The 22,183-nt window shown below is 45.4% G+C and overlaps 2 protein-coding genes and 1 long non-coding RNA gene across 3 annotated transcripts; 2 read left to right on the top strand and 1 right to left on the bottom strand.

Moving 5' to 3' along the window:
* Nucleotides 1-5,709: 5,709 nt before the first annotated feature.
* Nucleotides 5,710-7,331, top strand: LOC124700757 (protein WHAT'S THIS FACTOR 9, mitochondrial-like). The gene is made up of 2 exons (XM_047232831.1): nt 5,710-7,048; nt 7,320-7,331. Exon 1 carries the CDS (start codon nt 5,710-5,712, stop codon nt 6,925-6,927), a length of 1,218 nt encoding a protein of 405 aa, XP_047088787.1. The 3' UTR covers nt 6,928-7,048; nt 7,320-7,331.
* Nucleotides 7,332-10,712: 3,381 nt separating this feature from the next.
* Nucleotides 10,713-16,772, top strand: LOC124700755 (DNA-binding protein HEXBP-like). The gene is made up of 3 exons (XM_047232830.1): nt 10,713-11,225; nt 13,935-14,132; nt 16,090-16,772. Exons 1-3 carry the CDS (start codon nt 10,713-10,715, stop codon nt 16,465-16,467), a joined length of 1,089 nt encoding a protein of 362 aa, XP_047088786.1. The 3' UTR covers nt 16,468-16,772.
* A 3,428-nt stretch (nt 16,773-20,200) lies between these two features.
* Nucleotides 20,201-20,899, bottom strand: LOC124700754. The gene is made up of 3 exons (XR_007001823.1): nt 20,879-20,899; nt 20,474-20,502; nt 20,201-20,298 (listed from the first exon to the last, which is right to left on the bottom strand). It is a non-coding gene; the product is annotated as an uncharacterized LOC124700754 (long non-coding RNA).
* Nucleotides 20,900-22,183: the final 1,284 nt, after the last annotated feature.

Below are 22,183 nucleotides of genomic sequence, written 5' to 3'. Positions count from 1 at the left end.
GCTGCCCTTCCGCCTACTTAAGGTATCCGTCGCGAAAACCCTAGGAGGATGGACGAAACACCAGAAAACCTTCCAGAGCCGCCGCCATCGCGAAACTCCAATTCGGGGGACAGAAGTCTCTGTTCCGGCACCCTGCCGGGACGGGGAATTGCCCCCGGAGTCATCTCCACCGCCGTCTCCACCGCCATCTCCCCGGCAACGGCGCCAGAAAAAGAGCTTGATTGCGCGTAATTAACACGTCCGTTGGGAACCCCAAGAGGAAGGTATGATGCGCACAACAGCAAGTTTTCCCTCAGTAAGAAACCAAGGTTATCGAACCGAGTAAGAGCCAAGAAGCACGTTGAAGGTTGATGGCGGAGGAGTGTAGTGCGGCGCAACACCGGGGATTCCGGCGCCAACGTGGAACTCGCACAACACAATCATAGAACTTTGCCCCAACGTAACGACGAGGTTGTCAATCTCACCGGCTTGTTGTAAACAAAGGATTAGATGTATAGTGTGGATGATGATGGTTGTTTGCGAAGAACGAGTAAAGAACAATTGCGGCAGTTTGTATTTCGGATGTAAAGAATAGGACCGGGGTCCACAGTTCACTAGCGGTGTCTCTCCCATAAGATAGCGAGATGTTGGGTGAACAAATTACGGTTGGGCAATTGACAAATAAAGAAGGCATAACAATGCACATACATATATCATGATGAGTACTATGAGATTTAATCAGGGCATTACGACAAAGTACATAGACCGCTATCCGACATGCATCTATGCCTAAAAAGTCCACCTTCGAGGTTATCATCCGAACCCCTCCGGTATTAAGTTGTAAACAACGAGACAATTGCATTAAGTATGGTGCGTAATGTAATCAACACAAATATCCTTAGACAAAGCATCGATGTTTTATCCCTAGTGGCAACAAGACATCCACAACCTTAGAACTTTACATCCTTTGTCCCATATTTAATGGAGGCATGAACCCACTATCGAGCATAAATACTCCCTCTTGGAGTCACAAGTATCAACTTGGCCGAGCCTCTACTAGCAACGGAGAGCATGCAAGAACATAAATAACATATATGATAGATTGATAATCAACTTGACATAGTATTCAATATTCATCGGATCCCAACAAACACAACATGAAGGATTACAAATAGATGATCTTGATCATGATAGGAAGATCACAAGATCTAACATGGTAGCACAATGGGGAGAAGACGACCATCTAGCTACTGCTATGGACCCATAGTCCAGGGGTGGACTACTCACACATCGATCCGGAGGCGATCATGGCGATGAAGAGACCTCCGGGAGATGATTCCCCTCTCCTGCAGGGTGCCGGAGGCGATCTCCTGAATCCCCGAGATGGGATTGGCGGCGGCGGCGTCTCTAGAAGGTTTTCCGTATCGTGGCTCTCGGTACTGGGGGTTTCGCGACGAAGACTATATGTACGCGGAAGGGCAGGTCAGGGGGCCACACGAGGGGCCCACACAACAGGCCAGCGCGGCCAAGGGCCAGGCCGCGCCGCCCTAGTGTGGCATCGCCTCGTGGCCCCACTTCGTAAGTCCTCCGGTCTTCTGGAAGCTTCGTGGAAAAATAGGCCCCTGGGCGTTGATTTCGTCCAATTCCGAGAATATTTCCTTACTAGGATTTCTGAAACCAAAAACAGCAGAAAACAAGAATCGGCTCTTCGGCATCTCGTCAATAGGTTAGTGCCGGAAAATGCATAAATATGACATATAATGTGTATAAAACATGTGAGTATCATCATAAAAGTAGCATGGAACATAAGAAATTATAGATACGTTTGGGACGTATCACCGGGCATGATCCTGGATCTTATGAAATCTTCGAGTCCAGAGTTTTTATCGGGTGCGCGTTCAGCGCTCCCGATGAGAGTAGCCCCCGAGTCTAGGCACAGATGCTTGCAACCGTGTATAGACTCGAGTCAAGCCACTCGGTTGTTTTAATTTCCTTCGGATGCTTCATGAGGAGTCGATACTTTTTGATGACATCATCGATGACGTAGCCACTGCGGTGGTTTGCTTTACATGACATGACTTGACGGGTCCACCCTACTTCTGCACGGTCAATTAAGAATTGACTAGGGCTTGTGCATTGACCGAGGTGCCTCCTCGATTCCCGCGCGTAGTGGGAGTAATGGGCCGCCGGTTTTGCCTCTCCTTCCGGACACGCGTACTACTGGATCCTCGCCCATCTTCCCACGATCACCAGAGTAACGGCCATGATCTCCAAGCATTCCCCCTTATAAATAGGGAACCCTTTACTGTTTTCACTTTTTACGTCTCCGTACTGCTCATCTTCTTCCTTGCCTTCCTCCTCGCCATTGCTTCTGCCTTCAAGAGCTCAGCCGCCATGGGCAAGAAGAAGGGAACCGCTAGCTCGAGCGCTGCCGCAGGCGTAGTCAGGGTTGGCCTTGATTGGTGCGCTTCCACCATCTCCAAGCGCGAAGAGAATAAGATGAGGTCACTCGGCCTCATCTCATTTGCTGAACCTGACTACCTTCATCCAGGTTCTTCCTCCCGCCCAAGGCCTCCAAAATGCTTTACTGTTATGTTTGTCGCTTTTCTGTTTTGCAGACTTTTTCTCCCTGCCCACGAGTTTCTTCGCTCTCTCCTTTTCTTCTACGGGATTCAGCTATGGCAGCTGACTCCCAATTCCATCCTCCACATTTCCATCATTATTACTTTTTGTGAGGCCTTCCTCGGTATTGACCCCCACTAGTGTTGGAGATATGCCCAAGAGGCAATAATAAAAGTGGTTATTATATATCTTTATGTTTATGATAAATGTTTATATACCATGCTATAATTGTATTAACCGAAACATTGATACATGTGTGATATGTAAACAACAAAGAGTCCCTAGTATGCCTCTTATCTAGCTTGTTGATTAATGGATGATTAGTTTCATAATCATGAACATTGGATGTTATTAATAACAAGGTTATATCATTGTACGAATGATGTAATGGACACACCCAATTAAGCGTAGCATAAGATCACGTCATTAAGTTATTTGCTATAAGCTTTCGATACATAGTTACCTAGTCCTTATGACCATGAGATCATGTAAATCACTTATACCGGAAAGGTACTTTGATTACATCAAACGCCACTTGCGTAAATGGGTGGTTATAAAGGTGGGATTAAGTATCCGGAAAGTATGAGTTGAGGCATATGGATCAACGGTGGGATTTGTCCATCCCGATGACGGATAGATATACTCTGGGCCCTCTCGGTGGAATGTCGTCTAATGTCTTGCAAGCATATGAATAAGTTCATAAGAGACCACATACCACGGTACGAGTAAAGAGTACTTGTCAGGAGACGAGGTTGAACAAGGTATAGAGTGATACCGATGATCAAACCTCGGACAAGTAAAATATCGCGTGACAAAGGGAATTGGTATCGTATGTGAATGGTTCATTCGATCACTAAAGTCATCGTTGAATATGTGGGAGCCATTATGGATCTCCGAGATCCCGCTATTGGTTATTGGTCGGAGTGAGTACTCAACCATGTCCGCATAGTTCGCGAACCGTAGGGTGACACACTTAAAGTTGGATGTTGAAATGGTAGAACTTGAATATGGAATGGAGTTCGAATATTTGTTCGGAGTCCCGGATGAGATCCCGGACATCACGAGGAGTTCCGGAATGGTGCGGAGAATAAGATTCATATATAGGAAGTCATTTTATAAGATTTAAAATGATCCGGAAGGTTCTAGAAAAGTCCGGAAGAAACCACTAAGGAAGGCGGAGTCCCGGAGGGAGTCCACCTCCCATGGCCGGCCAACCCTAAAGGGGAGGAGTCCATGGTGGACTCCCCTAAGGGGGCCGGCCACCCCCCCACATGGAAGGGGGGAATCCCACCCCAAGTGGGATTCCCACCTTGGGTAGGTTTCCCTATCACATGGAAGGTTTTGGGTTCGGGTCTTATTCGGAGACTTGTAGTCCAACACTTGGGGCTTCCACCTATATAATGAGGGGCCAAGGGGAGGGGGCCGGCCACCCCAAGACCACAAGGTGGCCGCACCCCCTAGTGGCCGGCGCCCCCTCTCCCAAACCCTAGCGGCCCTCTCTCCTCCACCACATCCCGCACGCTTAGCGAAGCTCCGCCGGGTTTCTCCACCACCACCGACACCACGCCGTCGTCGTCTGTCGGATTCAAGAGGAGCTACTACTTCCGCTGCCCGCTGGAACGGGGAGGTGGACGTCGTCTTCATCAACAACCGAACGTGTGACCGAGTACGGAGGTGCTCGCCCGTTCGTGGCGCCGTGATCAAGATCTTCTACGCGCTTTTGCAAGCGGCAAGTGAACGTCTACCGCAGCAACAAGAGCCTCATCTTGTAGGCTTTGGAATCTCTTCAAGGGTGAGACTCGATTATCCCCTCGTTGGTACCGTCTTCTAGATTGCATCTTGGCTTGGATTGTGTGTTTGTGGTAGGATTTTTTTTGTTTTCTATGCAACGAATCCCTTCAACTAGGGCTTGTGGATGAAGATTTTCTACGTCAAACGCCATAATGGCAATGATGGTACCCCTGTTGTTGGCGGCGTCCGCTTCGTCGTCAGGAAGGAGGTCAACTACTTCGACTACAAAATGAAAGAGTCAGTTCAAGACTGGCGACAAAAGTGGTTTCATCTCCGAGACATCCCAGTACCAGGACGGCGGTGCATGTTTCACGTTGTTGCTGACGCCGGTAGTGCGCCCTGCCACTAGTCAGCTAGCAACACCTTCAGAAGTCACGCATTTCTCCTACTGGTCGATTAAACCTCGATTTCTTACTGAGAGAAAACTTGTTGTTGTGCTCATCACACCTTCCTCTTGGGGTTTTCCAACTGCTTCCACAACAACCGCCACCAAGATTGTATGGCACCATCACCGGAGCACCATTAATGGTGTTGATGGAGAGACCTCCCTACGTCAAGGAGGAGTGGTGATGACGATGTCGTCAATTTTCCCTTCACCGGAGGCTCCGGTGCTGCAGGATCTGCCCACTCCTGAAGTAGGAGAGTATTTTCACCTCCGCTGTCGCCTTTGTAAATCTTGGGAAAAATATGCGTAGATTTTCTGGTGAGACGGATGCACTGTTAAAAGGAGGAGCCGAGACGGTGCTCGAGGTTCAAATAGGCCTTGGTGACACGCCTAGCCGAGGGGCGCGCACCACCTTGCCTCATTTCACCCTTGTGACTCCCCTCTCGTATCTTTTTAGCCCACCGTATTTCTTTACATGTCTGCGAATTATGGAATGTGCCGGAGATGCCCTCTGCCTTTTGAGCTTCAACGAGCACCAAAACTGTAAAACCTATCCGATTTTGTTATTTTTGTGTAGTCTACAATACAAAGAATTTCACATTACAATTTTGCACGTTTGTAGATATCATCATTGTCTGTATCCAAGATTTTTTTCAAATTTTTTTAAAACATAAAATTATAATTTCGAAATTTTAAAAATAAAGGGCTACATGTAGCTCGGCCAGTTTTCGTATATTGTTCAAGAGATGCTGTCTGGCCTTTGAGCTCCAACGAGCACCGCGACGGTCGTGCGCCGTTTTACTCCTACCCACTTCTTCTTCCACCTCCGCCTCCAACACCCCATCGACTCTTCCCCATTGCCCCGCCCTCCCACCTTCCTAAACCTCGAAAACCTCATCGCCGAAACCCTAAACCCTTCGAGGCCCCGCGCCATGCGGTCCCTCGCGAAGGCCCAGCCGCCGAAGCCCTTCTCCCCCCTCGCCGCCTTCGTCCAGTCCATGGGGTACGTGGACGTGAAGATGCGGTGGAAGAAGGACGCGTCCTTCGACGGCGTCCCGGTGCTCGCGCACGCGCGGGACCTCCGCCCGCTCGCCGCCCTCGCGCGGCTCCTCTCCCCGTCGCCGACCCCCGTCTCCGCGGTCTCCAAGCTCCGCCGCTCGCTCGAGACCTCCGACCGCCGCGTCGCCGCCTTCCTGCGCCGCTTCCCCGCGGCCTTCGTCGAGTCCGTCGGGCCCGAGCACGACCACCCCTGGTTCCGCCTGTCCGCCCCCGCCGCGCGCCTCCTGCAGGAGGAGCGGGACGTCTTCGCCGCCCGCCGCGCCGACATCGCCTCCCGCCTTCGCCGCCTCCTCCTCATGTCCCCGGCGCGCCGCCTCCCGCTCAGCGTCGCGCAGGGCATGCTCTGGCACCTCGGCCTCCCGGAGGACTACTTCAGGCGCCCGGAGCTCGACATCGGGCAAGATGGGTTCAGGATTCTAACCACCGCCAGAGACGGCGACTACCACAGGGACGAGAACGACGGCAAGGAGCTGGGGCTCATCGACGATGGGAGAGACCAAGAAATGCCGCTGTCAGTGCTTCAAACGAACGCCATACGGAGGTTCGGGTCGGCAGACGAGGTGCCCATCCCATTATTCCCGTCAAAGGGTCTCCGGCTGAAGCACAAGATTGGGGACTGGCTGGAGAGGTTCCAGAAGCTGCCTTACGTCTCTCCCTATGAGGATTTCAGCAACATTCAACCGGGCACCGATGTTTCACAGAAGCGGGTGGCTGGGGTGCTCCATGAGCTGTTCAGTCTGTTTGTGACATGCTCCGCCGAGAGGCGGCGGTTGCTTTGTCTCAGGACGCACCTCGGGCTGCCACAGAAGTTTGATCGAGGGATTGAGCGGCACCCGCATATATTCTACTTGTTGTTGAAGGAGAAGACGTGCTTTGTTGTCCTCAAAGAGGCATACATGGCTGGGGGAGACACAGCAATTGAGGAGCACCCCATGCTGGCAGTGCGGAGCAAGTATGCCGGATTGATGGAGGAGTCTCGGGAGATCATAAAGCGTCGGCGAAGTGGGAAGCCTGTACAACTGGATCCTGAGGATCAAGAGGAGAGTGAGGATTGGAAGGATGCCAATTCAATAGGAACTCATTATTTTTGACTGATCACAAAATGAGAAAATGGGCAATATGGATTTTTGCAACGAGAATAAGGGATTCTTTTTTCATTGGAAGCAGCATATTTGCATGCAAAATAGAGGAGTTATGCGCATATGCGAAGAGGTTAGTGACTGTGCAATTATTTTTTATTTATATTGTTTTTATTCATGACGTAGCAGTATCTATAATTTAGTGTGGTCATCTAGAGATTTTAGATTAGTTGACTGGTACTTTGGGAATAGCTGCAAGTCCATGTTTCTTATGGAATATGTAGAACGAGGTGATACATGATGACATATAATTGTTGAATCATTTTAGCTTGTTCTGATGTTCTCTGGATGGTTTTTTGACCTTACAATGTATTTCCTGAACATCTTCTCTTTCTGCTTTGAAGTGGAAGGTAACAACAGAAGTGGCCAACTGGCACTCTTTATTGGGAAAATCATTTTAGGAAAGCGCTGCTACATCTAACGCCGATAAAATGTGATATCTCCTTTTAAAAATCTTTGTTAAGCTTGGAACGGTATAAATTCTTGGTGTCCGAACTGTAAATAAAAGCAACATATTGCTTGCTCATATTACGTTGGCCTGTGCGGAAAATCTTTTTAGGAAACGCTGCAACATCTATTGCTGATATAAAAATCTTTGTTAAGTTTGGAATGATTTAAATTCTCGGTGCACGAACTATAAAATAAAAGTAACATATTGCTTGCTCATATTACGTTGGCCTGTGCGGAATCAATTGTCGATGATATAATAGCAGTCACTTCCTTCTAAGCTGTAGTTTTGGTGTGGGGTTCAACGCTATTGTCTGAGTCAGGCAGTAGTAAAATGTCATGTCCGACAAAACATTTTGGTTATTTTTTTTCAGTAGTAGTAGTTAACAAAGAACTAAGCAGTTGAAATTAGTCTGGTGAACTAGTTTTTCTGAAAGACACCATTATGAATGGCAATATGAAATACTATAGCTTTGTGATGTAGTTACTCATTTTTAGATACAAAATTTACTAAGGCTATATGCTTAGGATAGGTAAGATCTGCTGAAGGGCGTGTGTTTTAGTTGGCGGTTGGATCACAGTATTATCTCACCATAGGCGTGAGTTATCTTTGAGGAGGAGTTGCTATGAAACAATATACTATTATAAGTTATACAATTTTAGTTGCAATAATTTAAGATATTCTCATACTATATTTTGTCGTAAGTATATTTTGGACCGATAGTTTTGTGCCTCTTTGAGGCGGCATTTAATTCTTCGCTGAGAAATGCTATGTATGGGTTATGTGGTGCATAGTAAAGTTCGTATATTCTCACACTGAGCGTTATATCAACCGTGCCCAGTTACTATGTCAAAGTTTGACCGTGCGTGAAGACGATTCTTGATGCTGCATATCTGAGAAATCATGGAATTTCAATTCCCAAATAGAAAATAAAGCACTGATAGTAAAACCGATCCTCTCAACAAAATATTTGTGCAACAAAGTAAGAATGTAACTATTAGGATAGATACCTCATTATTTAGGAGTAGTACTTTGAAGGCGGTTTACAAAGTTGGCACAGTTTGCAAGTAAAAAGTTTTTAGTTAAAAAAAAAACAAAGCAAGGCCATCGCTCATCTAGAACCCTGTGACCGGCACCTTGTAGTCGAGGTCAGCTCGGCGGTAGTAGGATGCCACGGGGCCATCCGCCATTTTGACCGTCGGGAAGAGGCTGCGGAGCGCTGCGATATCCTCCACCGTGGACGAGGGAGGCTCTGCCAAGATGGGTATGCTCATATGGCTTGTGCTCCTTTCGGTCCTCAAAGCACGCCCTCCGTGCGTAGATGTGATCGTTGCGGCAACCACGATGAAGAGAATCAAAAACATTGTGATCCGTGCCATTGCTATAAACCTGGAAATTTTGACTGAGTGTTTGCGTGATCCCGTTTATGCGGTAAATATGGTCCCGTGCCTCCGTTGAGAATGGAGGGCATGGTTGCTTTTTATGGTGGGAGTAATAGTTCAACGGATTTAATTTTCGTAACTACGATGTGGATTAATTTCAATAATTAATGTAGGAGGTAAAACATAAAGTTAATGCAAGAGAAGTTAATCTGTGAACATCCGGAAGGAACTAATTGTACTGAATGTAGGGTTGTCTGTTTTCTTTTCTCCCATCCAAATATTTAGAGTTGGCGAGTCCCTGAAACGGGTGTTGCCTTCATTTATTTGCATATGTCCGGGAATCTTAGGTATTAACTCGATGCAAGTGCATGTTGCATGCGCTTATGAATCCAAGTGTTGCATTTTGACCTTGTTTACCAACCTTTCAATTTGTCTGTTTTGATTTTTGTGTATATTCTAGTGTCTTTCATTCATTTACAGTTTTGGTCGGGGCAAGTAACCCCGACGACCTAGTCGAGGCATTGAAGAGTGACTCAAATAGGCAGTTGTACATTGAGAGAAACGAAAGGAGAACTACACACCGCATCTTCATCTCTCAGTTAGTCCCGGAGAAATTGTGTATTACTATGTTGCAATGGTATGTTTGCTGGACAAGTATGCAGCAATGAATATGATACGCAGCAGTGGATATGATACGTTCAGATGTTCACTGATACTTCTGTAATGCTGTATTAAATTGTTTATGTCTACTATGTACATCAACATATCCACTTACTTGGTACTACAGAGCTAATGAATTACCAAAAGTGAGGTACTTCTTAGTTCTTATTGGCTGATGCCATGGTCAGCCAGATGTTCTCAGAGTGCTTCTCTTTGGCTGTGTTACCAAGAAAGGCCATTGCCCTGTTTGGCAATAACATGTATCATCATATACTCTTGGTTAGTGATGCTTATACAAGCTGATTTTTTTTTTTTTTTTTTGCATAACTGTGGCTTCGTTCTAACCTGCATTCCCTTGCACAAGATATGGCGTTTATATTTGCCTATGCTTCCTTTTACCTACCTACTCGAAATGTTTTTTCACGGGACAAGAGAGAGATAGAAGGCAACATAAGGGTACACGACCTTAGAAAGAAACTAGGAATCTAGGATTCATCTTTTCTGGAATTGCACATTTGCAGCTGAGTGCTGGAATTTTATTTGCTGGTAGTAGAAGGAAGAATTGAGTGTTCCTTTCTTCATGGAGACTGTACAACCGATCCCTGGAAATAGGAGATTATTTTGTATCGCATGAGACAACTCGATCATTAATATTGTTTCATTTCCATAGCTAGAAAAGTTGTTAACTGTTACATTGAAAAAATATTGTTTATGCTTCCATGATAAAAAAAGTAAAACTTCATTTCCATCGTGAGAAGGAAACACCATTTCCATTTTAGTTGTTGGTAAATGGATGACCTGCTTGGAGAAAAGTTGTTTACTACTACACGGAATCGGACGATAAGATGGAATCAACCACAAGACTAACCAGAGACATCACAAAGCTCTGTTACCAACGTGTATGTAATTTCTGGGATAATTGATTATGTAAATAATTTAAATATCCTTATTTTTTTTAGAATTACTTCCTTTTAATTTTGTTTAACTGTGACTTCCTTTTTTAATGGAGAATTGGAATTTCCAACTTGACAAAAGCTATACAAATGCTAGAACGGCCCGCGGCCGACGGATCAAAGTGCACGCAAGGCTATCAAGCTAGCGGGCCGCCGCTTAATAAGAAAAGAAAATATCCCCGCCCTCGCGTCGCACCATTTCGATCCGTCTTCGGCGGCAAATCCCCCAAACTCCCGCACGAAACCCTCCCCAAATTCCCCAAACCACACCGCCCCCAACCGCCCTCGCCGACCATGTCGCTGCTCCAGGACGACGACGAAGAGGCCTTCCTCCTCGCCGTCGAGGCAGCGGAGGCCGCCGCCACCAAGCGCCGCCGCCTCTCCGCCTCCCCTTCGCGGACCCCCGCCGCCTCCGAGGGGTCCTACCTGTCCGCGCTCAAGGGCAGCCACAGCTCCGCCTGGAAGCAGCAGCAGGAAGCCCTAAACCTAGCCCACAAGCGGCCCGGCGGGTACAAGGCCCCAGGCATCATCACGCCCGACGGCGGCGTACAGATCGCGAAGGGCGCGTGCTTCAAGTGCGGCGACACCAGCCACTGGGCGAGGGAGTGCCCCCAGTCCTTGCCGGCAAGTGGCGGCGGCGGCGGCGGCGGAGGAGGAGGAGGCGGAACCGGCGGCGGCGGGGTCTATGTGGATACGGAGGTGAAGGTGGAGGAGAAGGAGTGCCCCTGCGGCTCCGGGACCTGCCTCGTGCTCACGTCCAGCACGCCCAGGAACCCCGGTCGCAGGTTCTACAGGTGTCCCATGAAGGTGAGTGTCAGGCCCGAGCCTTAAATCGCACAATCCCCTGTTACCGTGTGCAATTTGGAGAGCTGTTACTTGCGATGCTGTTTGTGTGCGTGGTTTTGTCTGACATGTGGATGTCAGAGACTTAGAGCGCACCTGACTAGTCCAGAACTGATGATTTTTTTCTTGTTATACATATATATATATGCATCAGTTCAGTGTGCATGCAGTCTTAGCTATCTGAACCAAGAGTAAGGACCACCAAAATATGTAACAATACTGTTAGTTTGCAACATCAAATACAGTAGCATGGTGTGCATATGAATTCTAGATGGTTTATTTCAGAACCAAGTTTTATAGCATTTACCGCAGCGGATGCTTTTATCATCGTCCACAATTCCAACGTGTATAGAAACTGTATTTGAATGTAGTATAGCTCATGCCAAATGTTCACTTGTCCCGCCATCGAATTGCAGCTCCTCCACTGTAATATGTTGCATTTAGCTTGGTTCCTATTTACTAAGAAATAAAAACATGGTTTAAGTATTATGATGCATAAGGGCACGTACAATGGGGTGATGTCAGCCTTCCCTTACGCTTGCCACGTCAGATTTTTGCTTAGTTGGAGGAGAGAGAATGAAGGGAGAGAAGGTTGTCTTCCCTTAGCTAAGGGATGATCTCTTATGAAATAAGAGAAGGCTATTTTCCCCATTGTACGACTTGTCTTCCCTTAGTCACATAATTTCCTACTAAAAATAATTAATTATAATTTATTGCAAGGGATGACAATAAGAGATAATGCATTGTACCGATTATATTTATCATCCTCTCGTGATGACATGGACTGCTAAGAGAAGACGTGCCTTCCCTACCATTGTACATGCCCTTATGTCATATAAGAGTTTCTCGATGCTGGTTGATGAAATATAGTGGATCTGAACCAAGATTAAGGATCATCTAGAGATGTAATAATACTGTTTGTTGCAAAGTCAGAGTCATTAGCTTGGTGTGTTTGCATTCTCGATACTTTGTTGCAAAGGCAAGTCCAATAGCATCTGGTATAGCTGTTTGTTTTAATATTGTCCAATTCTTCTGTGCTTAGAAACTGTATTTGATTGTAGTATAGCTAATGTACACCACCACTGTGTAATATGCTGCATTTAGCCTGGCTCCCATTTACTAAGAAATATAAACATGGTTGAGGTACTATGATGCGTATTATTTTGTTTACAAATTTCTTGAAGCTGGTTGATCAAAGACAGTAGTAATGTACAACTGTGGCTTGCTGGGGTGCTTACAGAATTTTGACAAGTTAGTTTCGAAAAGGTGGTAGTATGGTGTTGTGAGCCTGTGACTGTCTTGATGCTCGTTTAGTTTGGTTAAGAACTTCTTTCTGTGTATTTTTCCTGGGTTGTAATGTGATTATGGTATGAAGCTTTACTAGATCTGTTATTCGTTTTGTGGTGGCCTGGTAGGATGAGATTGTTAGTAGCAGTCACTTAACTCGTGTATGTTGCATCAATAATGCATGTTTCCATTGTTAGCAGGTGCTTGGTGGACTTGCTGAATGCTCTATATAAAAACATTTGTATTCCTAGCTGAGTCTATAAAATAAGTTCTTAGCTTCATTTTTATTGTGGCACCCTGTCAAGTTCAGTAACAGACGATGTTTGCGATGCCAGGCCTCTTTTATGTAGTGTATCCTGTAGCCTTGGGTGCTATTGTCTATTATCTTAGCCTTACATTGTTATATATTGTTTTTAAGAAACAATGTTATATGTGTTATACGAGTTACCATTCTGATATCTGACTAAATATTTATCACCAAACTAAATTTGATTTGTTTTGTTATCTGGCACTGTCCTCCTTCACTGCTGAATCCGAAAAACCTTGAATATGACAAGGATGAGTGAGCCCACCCCACATATTTCTGCCTTAGGTTAAGTTGGCACCATTTCTGTTTTATTGGGATATTTCCACTAGTGTTGTTGTGCCACACTGTAGTATTCAGTTTGCCAAGACATTTCACTGCTTGTAGTAAATTATTACTGTTTTGGTCTTGGAAATGAAGTCTTAACACACACATGAAGTCCCCTGGTGCCCCCTCCCCCTCTCCCTCCACACACACATTTCTGCCTTAAGTTAACTTGTTGCCATTTCTGTTGCATTGGGGAATTTCCACTGGTGCTTCTGTGCTGCGCTGTACTGTTCAGTTTGCCAAGACATTTTACTGCTTGTAGCAAATTACTGCTGTTTTGCTCTTGAAAACAAGTTGTCAATTAACTAACCAATGTTAGTTGAAAGCCATCAGCTGGATACAAAGAACTTACCCTTAACATACCAATGAAGTTCTGATGCGTGAAACTGAGTTGGAACCTTAGATGCACGTAAAGCGAGCATGTTGCTTGAGTTTCCTTTGGTCAAATCTGCATTTGTGCGTGTGCAATGTATGTCATTGCTTCCGTAGTCCATATCCAACCTCCACTATTTCTTATGTTTCTATGCATGCTCCTTCAAACCCATCATTATCATGTTGCAAATGTTTAACTTGATCTCAGAAAGAATGTTTAAACCAAATGATGGACCATTTTATGTTGGCTGACGTATATGCACATGCAAGCACATTAGGCTAGCCCAAGCTGGAGATTTCATTCCATAGTGAAGAAAGAAGGCTATTTCTTGTTTCCCTTTTCATTTCATCTGTTTTGCTGATGTTCTTTTTGTTACCATTAGGAAAATGGAGGCTGCAACTTCTTTGAGTGGTGTGATGCTCCATCTCCAGGCCTTGCTAATGCTCGTAGCAACACATGCTTTCAGTCAGATGCGTCGGTTGTGAATATGCCTTGCTCCTGTGGTGCTGGAACGTGCTTAATTTTCACCACAAAGGCAGGAATTAATGTTGGGAGGCAGTTCTATCGCTGCCCAGCTCAGGTTCATTCATCTGGAAACTTCTACCCCTGGCCTAATTTTACTTCTATCTTTGTTTCCATTGTTGGGTGCATGATATTCTACTGTAACAGTATTGTGCTGCTGATATGCTGCTCTGAAAATTTAATGTCCATGCTTTTTTTCAGAAGCACATCATGAATCTAGGCAACTAAGCTGGTCATATACTAAAGAAATATCACCCATATCAAATTTTACATATGGAAGTTGCTGTGTTGGGTTGGATAGTAATTTGGCATTTATAACTCTTTATCTTGTCGTCATGATTCATGCCTCTCATACTATCCGCATATTCCATTTTATTCCGATAGAAGATGTTGACAGTATGATAGTCACAGTCACAGAGTGTATTTATGAGTTAATATTTAGTTGGCAACAGAACAGATTCACAAGTTTTGGGCTCAGTTCTTTTGGAGCTTCTGGGTAGCTTCGTGGTCAAAATAAGCCAATCCCAAAAGATCTCGTTTTTAAGCCGTTTCTGTGGACAGCCAGCTTCGACGATTCCTTCACGATTTGTGGAAGCCACCGGACCCCAGCTTTCCACAGCTTCCCGAGCTCCCACCGAAACGGTACAAAGATATGCCCCTATTCCTTTGCCTAATTACGTGCAAATGCCACCGAGCAGACCAACCCCAGACCAAAACGTTTTCCCCATCGACAGGCACACACAGGCGCTAGGGTTCCTTCCCACACTTCCGCCGCCGCCGTCCCCGCCGCCGGCAACTCCGGCCGCCGCCCGGCACCTCCGCCCACCAAATCTTTCCCAGCATCCACCACGTTCTGTTCCATGGAGGAAGGATAGGCCGCGGCGATTCCGTGCACCTCGTCGGCCAGATCGAGCGGAGCGACCGGCCCTCCGGCGGAGCACCTCCTCCCTCTACTGCGGCAATCGACCGGCGTTGCGCACAGCAGGTTGCAACGCGTCTACTCCTCCATGGCCGGGACACTAATGGCCGGGATCTGTCGCGCGTACGCGTCTCCGACCTCCGCGTGACGGGAATCAGCACGGCCGGAATCGCTAACAGCAGATGCTTGGGCTAGCTAGTTGTTACCGCGCACGCGTCCATCAATCTGATGGCTAGCAGGACGCTGCCGAACTGGTTGCAGTCACGACTTTGTTCATTCAGTTTCTTGGTGGATTCAGATACTAGCTACGAGATTCATTTTCTATCAAGGGGTATTTTTGATTTGTCATCTTGCAACTACCAAAATAAGCTGAGACAGCAACAGCTGAAAAGAACTGGACGTAGTTTACTGTGCAGCTTATTTTCACGGCCGTTTATTTGGGCAGCTCGAGCTGTAGCAGCTTATGCACAAGCTGAAGCTAAAAAGAACTGAGCCTTGATGTGGTCACTTCGTATCTTGTTACCTTTTTGCTCTTACGGCTGAGCAACTAGGTCACTTTGGGTTCAGCTTGGATCTACATCGGATTGCCCGAATAAAATGGTTATTCTGGATCACAACATAGTGGTTTCTATGCTGTCATAAATTGGTCCGATATCATTTAACCTGATGCAAGTGTTTTCCTTTCATGTTATCTGTAATATTCTTTCCACTGACTGTCAATTGGTAGCTAAGTAAATATCCTTGTTCTCTATTCTTTTATCTGATCAACAAAGTAATATAGTACTAGTGAACAATAACAACATGTGGTTGTTGTCTAGGTAGCTGACTATTCCATTGTAATGATTCCCTCGAAATAATTCTATTGGTGAACAAAATCTGGTTAAAAGTATGGGAGTTCCTATATATGCAGTATCAGAACCTTTTGTGGTAGTGGAGCATTTTTGCTATCTGCATCTTTCTGGATAGCAACTGATGATAGGATATTTTATTAGGCCATGATATTCCTTGTTTCTTTTGCTTTATTTTCATATAATTTTTTATAACTTGGGCACTTTATGTTTTTTTTCCTGCTGTTGGACTGGGACAAATCTTTCAGGGAGGTAGCTCTTGTGGCTTTTTCAAATGGTGTGACGATCAACAACAGCCTAGGACAGCTGCTCCGCTGCAAGCTTCACCACCATATCAGACTGGCGTTGCCTCCACCAACCAAAACATGAGCAAGAGCTCGTCGGCCTGCTTCAAATGCGGGCAAGAGAACCACTGGGCGAAGGACTGCCCGAATCAATCTTCAGATCCTTACTCTGACAAAGGTGGGCGGACAACATTAACTCCAGCAACCTCATCTGATGGGTGTTTCAAGTGTGGTAAGGCTGGTCACTGGTCCCGTGACTGCCCTGTTGCGACCAGTGGTGGTGGTAGCGGTGGTGGCGTCGCCGGCAGTGTCAAGTCGTCCTGGAACAGCAGGAGATACTGATAGCAGGTGGTGCCCCTGTGAACTCAATTGAACTGACACGGACATGCTGTACGAAACTTGGACAGGTGACCTCGCCACTTGTTGCTTAGGTACGCGCTCTCGCCCATGATGCCACTTGCAGACCTGCTTGCTGCTCCCAGTTGAGCAATGGGATTTACTTTTGATAATATATATTCAGTCTATCCTGTTTGCTCTGTCGAACTTGTACTATATCTGCTTTAGGCATTACCACTTTTGTAAACAAGATAAGGCGACTCAATGTTCATCAGCATGCCCTTGCTGTTCAATATATCAACTCCCATGTTTATGATGCTGTTCCCTTCCAGTTCTTGGTATAGTATGTTTATGCTGTTGCTTAAATCCATGATTATGCTTCTGTTCCCTTCCAGTTCTTGGTATAGTATATTTCTGGTGGTTTACATGGGTATGCTAGTTTAGATAGGATACTATTTATGGTTAGACCCTGGACCTGTAGTCTACTACTGGTAGTAAATACAGTCCCCACCTATGACAAGACTCACTCATCAAAATGAAACAGCTATGCTCTATTGAAGACGGGGACAATTGTTCCCCTCAGTTGAAGAACTTATTACTCACACCCACTGTGGCATCCATAGGACCCAACTATTAAAGGATAGGAACAAATTAAGGCTAACCAATCAATTCCCCCACACTAGAGAGAGCTATCCACATACAGAAGCTGCACATGGTTATTAGTTACACCATGAGAGCTGGGAGGAATCTCATCTGGATACTAGTTAGAAGCAGTATACAGGAGTAGTAATCTCGTGTGGTCCATTGTGTCGCCACGCCAGTTGAGAGGACGAACTGGGAGGAATTGGTTGGCGCCATTACATGTGGCTGTTGTTGGCCACTGATGGATGAAAGGGGTGTGGAGTCTGGACCAGTGGTACCTGACACCGCAGGTCGGTTTCGCTCAGCGATCTCGCGGTCCCGCGGGCTCGGAGCGCGGATCTGAGATGCTCCCCCCTCCACTACCTTACCGGGAAAGATTTGCTGTTTATTTGTTCGCTGTCTGTCTCTTCGGTCGTCCCCCCACGGCCCTCCTTTGTTGTTATTCGATCAGTGCCCGTCTGCCTTTTTTTTTGACAGCGATCAGTTGGTTTTCCCAATAGTCAATGCTCTGTTGGTAGAGTAGAGCTCCCTGGAGAAAGGTCGTGTAGTGGTAGCATCTTTGTGATGGGAAGAGTAATGAGTACTGCTAGATTGTCAAGAAAGTCTCCCGGCCAATGATTCTAACAAGGTATTTAAATGATCTTCACATGCACGAACGGTAACAAAGTATATAAAACCGATATTTTTGGTGTCCAGGAGGCATTTTCTTGTATTTTTTACACAGGACATGAAAATGCTAGTTTTACATGAAATTTGACATGTGCATATGGAATGTTGACATATATACACGTGAATTCTTTTTGCAACTTTTTTAAACATTTTAAAATATTACAGTATAATAGATGGCAGGAGCATATGCACCCACTCAAGATCAAAATTGGATTTCCGCGTGGAGGTGTTCCCCAGTGTAGGTCAGGTCGGCAGGCAGCCTAATCTGACGGAGAAAACTGTTGTTTGCTTTCAGTCGTACTGTACAATAAGGTCTGACTGTCTATCTGCAACCGTGAGCAAAAACTTCTTACTGGCACGTGAAACGCACGTGGATCAGCTGTGAAGAAACCCGTTTTTTCTTCAACCCCGTCTGCACGTGATAAGCCTTCACCAGTGACATAAGTAGAAACAGAGTTATCCAGTGCCCTGGTCAAAAACAAATCATCGTCCGTTATTACCCAGGCCAGGCAGACACCCTCAGACAACGCAGCGCTGGGTTCCCACCCTAGCATTTTACCCCATGGCGCCAGGCAACGCCAAGCTTTTCTCGGCAGAGCTCCGTCGGCCATGGCGAAAGCGGCACCACCGCGCACCTTGTCGTCTTCCTCGCTGCCACAGCCCACGCCCCGAAGGACCACCTGGACTGGAACTAGAGCGAGCGAAGAGGAAAATAAAACGAAAAAACAAAGCTAGAAGGACCACCTGGAACTCGACCTCATTGAACTGGGTCCACGGAGCGGATCGGACAAGCCCGGCGGGCCAGTCCCCCATAAACCGTCGGCCCCGCCGCTGTTCCGCCAGTGGGTCGCCGTCCCTCTCGCCAACTTGCTCCCAGTTCAGCTCAGTTCCCCTACTCCGACGTGTCGCCGGCCGGTTGGCCGGCGCCCGTGTTGCCTGCGCCGCCCGGCGCACCGTGATCTCCCGATGCCAGTACTGTGTGTGCACCACTAGGCTCGTCTCGCTCTCCGTCGTCGAACTCATCACATCGCTCCGTCCCGTGCTTGTACCCACTGTACCAGTGACGGACAGCTCCATCGCAAATATCTCGCGTCTCGTTGTAGCTACAGCAGTCCGTAGTACCGCGGCGTCCTGTCGTGTCTGCCTTTTCAATCAGTTACTGCTACCTAGTGCTCGGGGCATCCACTGTGCGGCCGGCCAGACCGTGCGGCCGCTCGTGGCTCCGCCTCCGTACCGAGGGCGGTTGGTGAGTGAGTTATCGATGTTGCTACTTGCGGTAGTGTGCCTTTTACTGGAACTAGATGACCGGTTGCGCTATCGCGCAAATGGCAAAATCAAGACAGAATCTAAACCATAAGATTTAGCTTTGTTTATACTTATTGCGAGCAGGAGGATACATTTTTTGGTTCGAGGCTTTAGGGTTAACGCTAAAAATAATATTATTCTGTAGGTTTCACAAAACAAAGTTGATAGGACAAACTTAGGATAAAGCACACCAAATTATAAACATAGCAAACCTACAAAAGCATGTCATTGTGACAATATGGTCTTTAGAGGCTACATCGGAGTAAACATAAACCAGCTGCAAATGAGAACTTAAAATGAAAGAAACGGGAAGAATAGACGCTTAACTCATGTTTGATACTAAGTCGTTCGCTGCAAGGCAAATAAATGTTAAGGCTTACTCGTTCCAAAAGGAAATACATATTGTGGGATGCAGCTTACCGTCGCGGCTCTCACCTTTCACACAAGTATAAGATTGTTAAAACACTATGCTAAGCACTCATACAAACCGAAGATAATTAGTCAATAAATAGACAGAGGGAGAATGTAGGGAAAATGTTACACATAGCGGCAACAGTTTATGTTAAGATCAAAATACACTACTATTTCATACATAAGGTCTCTTCATACTTAAGAATACATGAGAACCTTCAGGTTCCTTCACTACGTTATATCCAAATCATCACAAAGCCCAGTTGGCAAAATGTATCCCGTATACATCAATTTATCTGTCCTTCTCATTCAGCTATCTTAGGAGATAGTCACCATATTATTGCTTCTCTTCACAGCCTACAATAGTTGTCCCTCAGCTATCATTTAATGCATGTTTGCACACCATGATTGACATGGAACATCGGATCAAATAGTATATCATAATTTATCATAGTATTTGTAGTCTTTCCTTGCATACCCCAGCCTCAATTTTTGTATGTCCGATTCATGCAGTCTGTCTTCTTGACCTTGCATACCCCAACCGAAGTTGTGAACCACCTTTGAGGCATGCCACAAACTTGTTGTTGATGTGCAGGTCAGCAGATAACTTCTTCCAACTCTTACTCTTGGCGTTAAGAGAAGGCTCTGGCTCTCCCGAGTGCCCAGGAAAGGTTACCTTCCTCCCCGTGGCAGCAGATTTTGGAGGCTCAACCAGCTCAACGCGAATTTCAAATGTCCTTTACACAAACCGGAGTGACTGCTCTTACAAAAATCTGAAGTCGACGGGACAGGAAAGAAGGCATCATGGATCTATACAAAAATATCATCTTATTTCCTTCGTACTCGATTAATTTCTGTAATAGGAGCAACATAAAGAGAAGGCAATATTATGATAGAGAACAGCAGGAAAAACGAACTGTAGCAGGTTGTGCTTAATACTTTCTCTATACTGCATATACAAAAAAAAAATATCTGATGTGCTTACCTGGTTTCTGGAAGGGAACCAAATGCAACCTAATTTTTTTTGATGCAGTGGGTTAATAATAATTTTATAATGAGTACTATAACATCGAGTGTATAAGTATATAGGGGAAAAGGAAAGCAAAATGGAATCACACAGTAATTCTGGCGAGTTCACTCTTTTTTTAACAAAGAAAAAGTAATTCTGGCAAATCCAATACTAATAAGCCTCTTTGTTATCGTTTTGTATCTTTCTAACATCAAAGAAACAGTCTACAAATATTTTAAGCAATAATTAGTATTTATATTGTAGAACTCTCGAGTCTTGATTGAGAAATGGAAACATCTGTAAAGGTTAATGGTGAAACAACATTCCTAAACAAACTGAATCAATGTGTGATCATGGTAGATAAAAAGTGCGTCACTTCACCTGAGTATGCTCCAATGTGATAGCCCTGACCTCCTGGCCATGTTCTACGCTGCCGATCCTGTATTGGACAGAAATTGGTTCTGCCTATGAGTGCAACGGAAACAATATAAAAAAGCATGGTATGATCATCTTTGCGCCAACTGATATGTTATGCCAACAATCTAAATCGTGGTTAAATTCAGTCATATATTCACCACGGTTGGAACACTAAGTCATGCTAATGTAGCGGCATGCCATCCTACCATATTAATGTTTATAAGCTTTAGCTTAATGAAACTGAATTAAATATGACTACTTGTTTACCAGCTTTACTTCAAACTCCACCAGCTCATGCTACTATTTTCTATTTGCAAGCTTGACCATCGGATTAATCATATCAATGGAAATTTGTTCGTTGCACTAATGCAGCAGAATAGCATCTTCCATGCCTACTGTACCATGAGATCTAATCTATCTTTTGCCCGTTTTCATGGCATGCCCAATACCACAGAATTAAAACATGGTACCTGTAGCCGCTGCTTAGAGTGATGTGAAGGAAAAAAAATTGCATTACGGCTGGTCTGCCGGTGGAGAGAAGGCCGTGATACATCCCAAATTGTTGAGAAGCTTCCTGAGAGAAACCTTATCACCTGGTGGAAACAGATTAAAAAGTAGGGTTGATATTAGCAAGAAAACTGGACCTGCTGTCACATTATAAGAGCAAGAAAGTCACAACTACTGAATGTATTATGTGCATTAACAGACTATTCAAATATCTTGAATATCTTAAAAATTTGGCTACCAACCAAACAAGGACCAAAATACTATAGGCTACCAAAATTTTGGCTGGGCACTTTTGGGCACCAACCAAACATACCCAAAAATTGATAAAATCATCAAGAGATATCCTAAGATAGTCCGTCTATTTGGTCATGCAACGCAATACTGATAGCCAACAAAGAAATTGTGATGGATCCAAATTGGTCGACCGCACTAAAAGAAGAATAAAAGATCAGCCAGTGTCATTCAATGTTACAGTACAAACATGTCAGGATAAAATGTTTTACCTACCTACTTTTGATAAGAACAAAAAGGGGAGGACAATTTTTTCAGGGATGTCCTTTCTCGCCGGCAAGACCCCTTTGGCCTGCAAATATATGTTGACAACAAACATAGAAATGATACCATGTTGGCATGTGTAATGAAATAAATGAGCGGGTACTGAAATAATCTCAAATAGTGGTGCCATCAAAGATAACAACAACTTACTGGTTTGCCCAAAGAACCCCAACGTGTTTCCATGAAAGCACTATCACCTCAAAGATT

This window comes from Lolium rigidum, chromosome 3 (assembly GCF_022539505.1).
Source record: "Lolium rigidum isolate FL_2022 chromosome 3, APGP_CSIRO_Lrig_0.1, whole genome shotgun sequence".
NCBI classification, from domain to species: domain Eukaryota; kingdom Viridiplantae; phylum Streptophyta; class Magnoliopsida; order Poales; family Poaceae; genus Lolium; species Lolium rigidum.
Note: the sequence above shows the minus strand (reverse complement) of the source record. Positions and strands in the feature narration are given on the sequence as shown.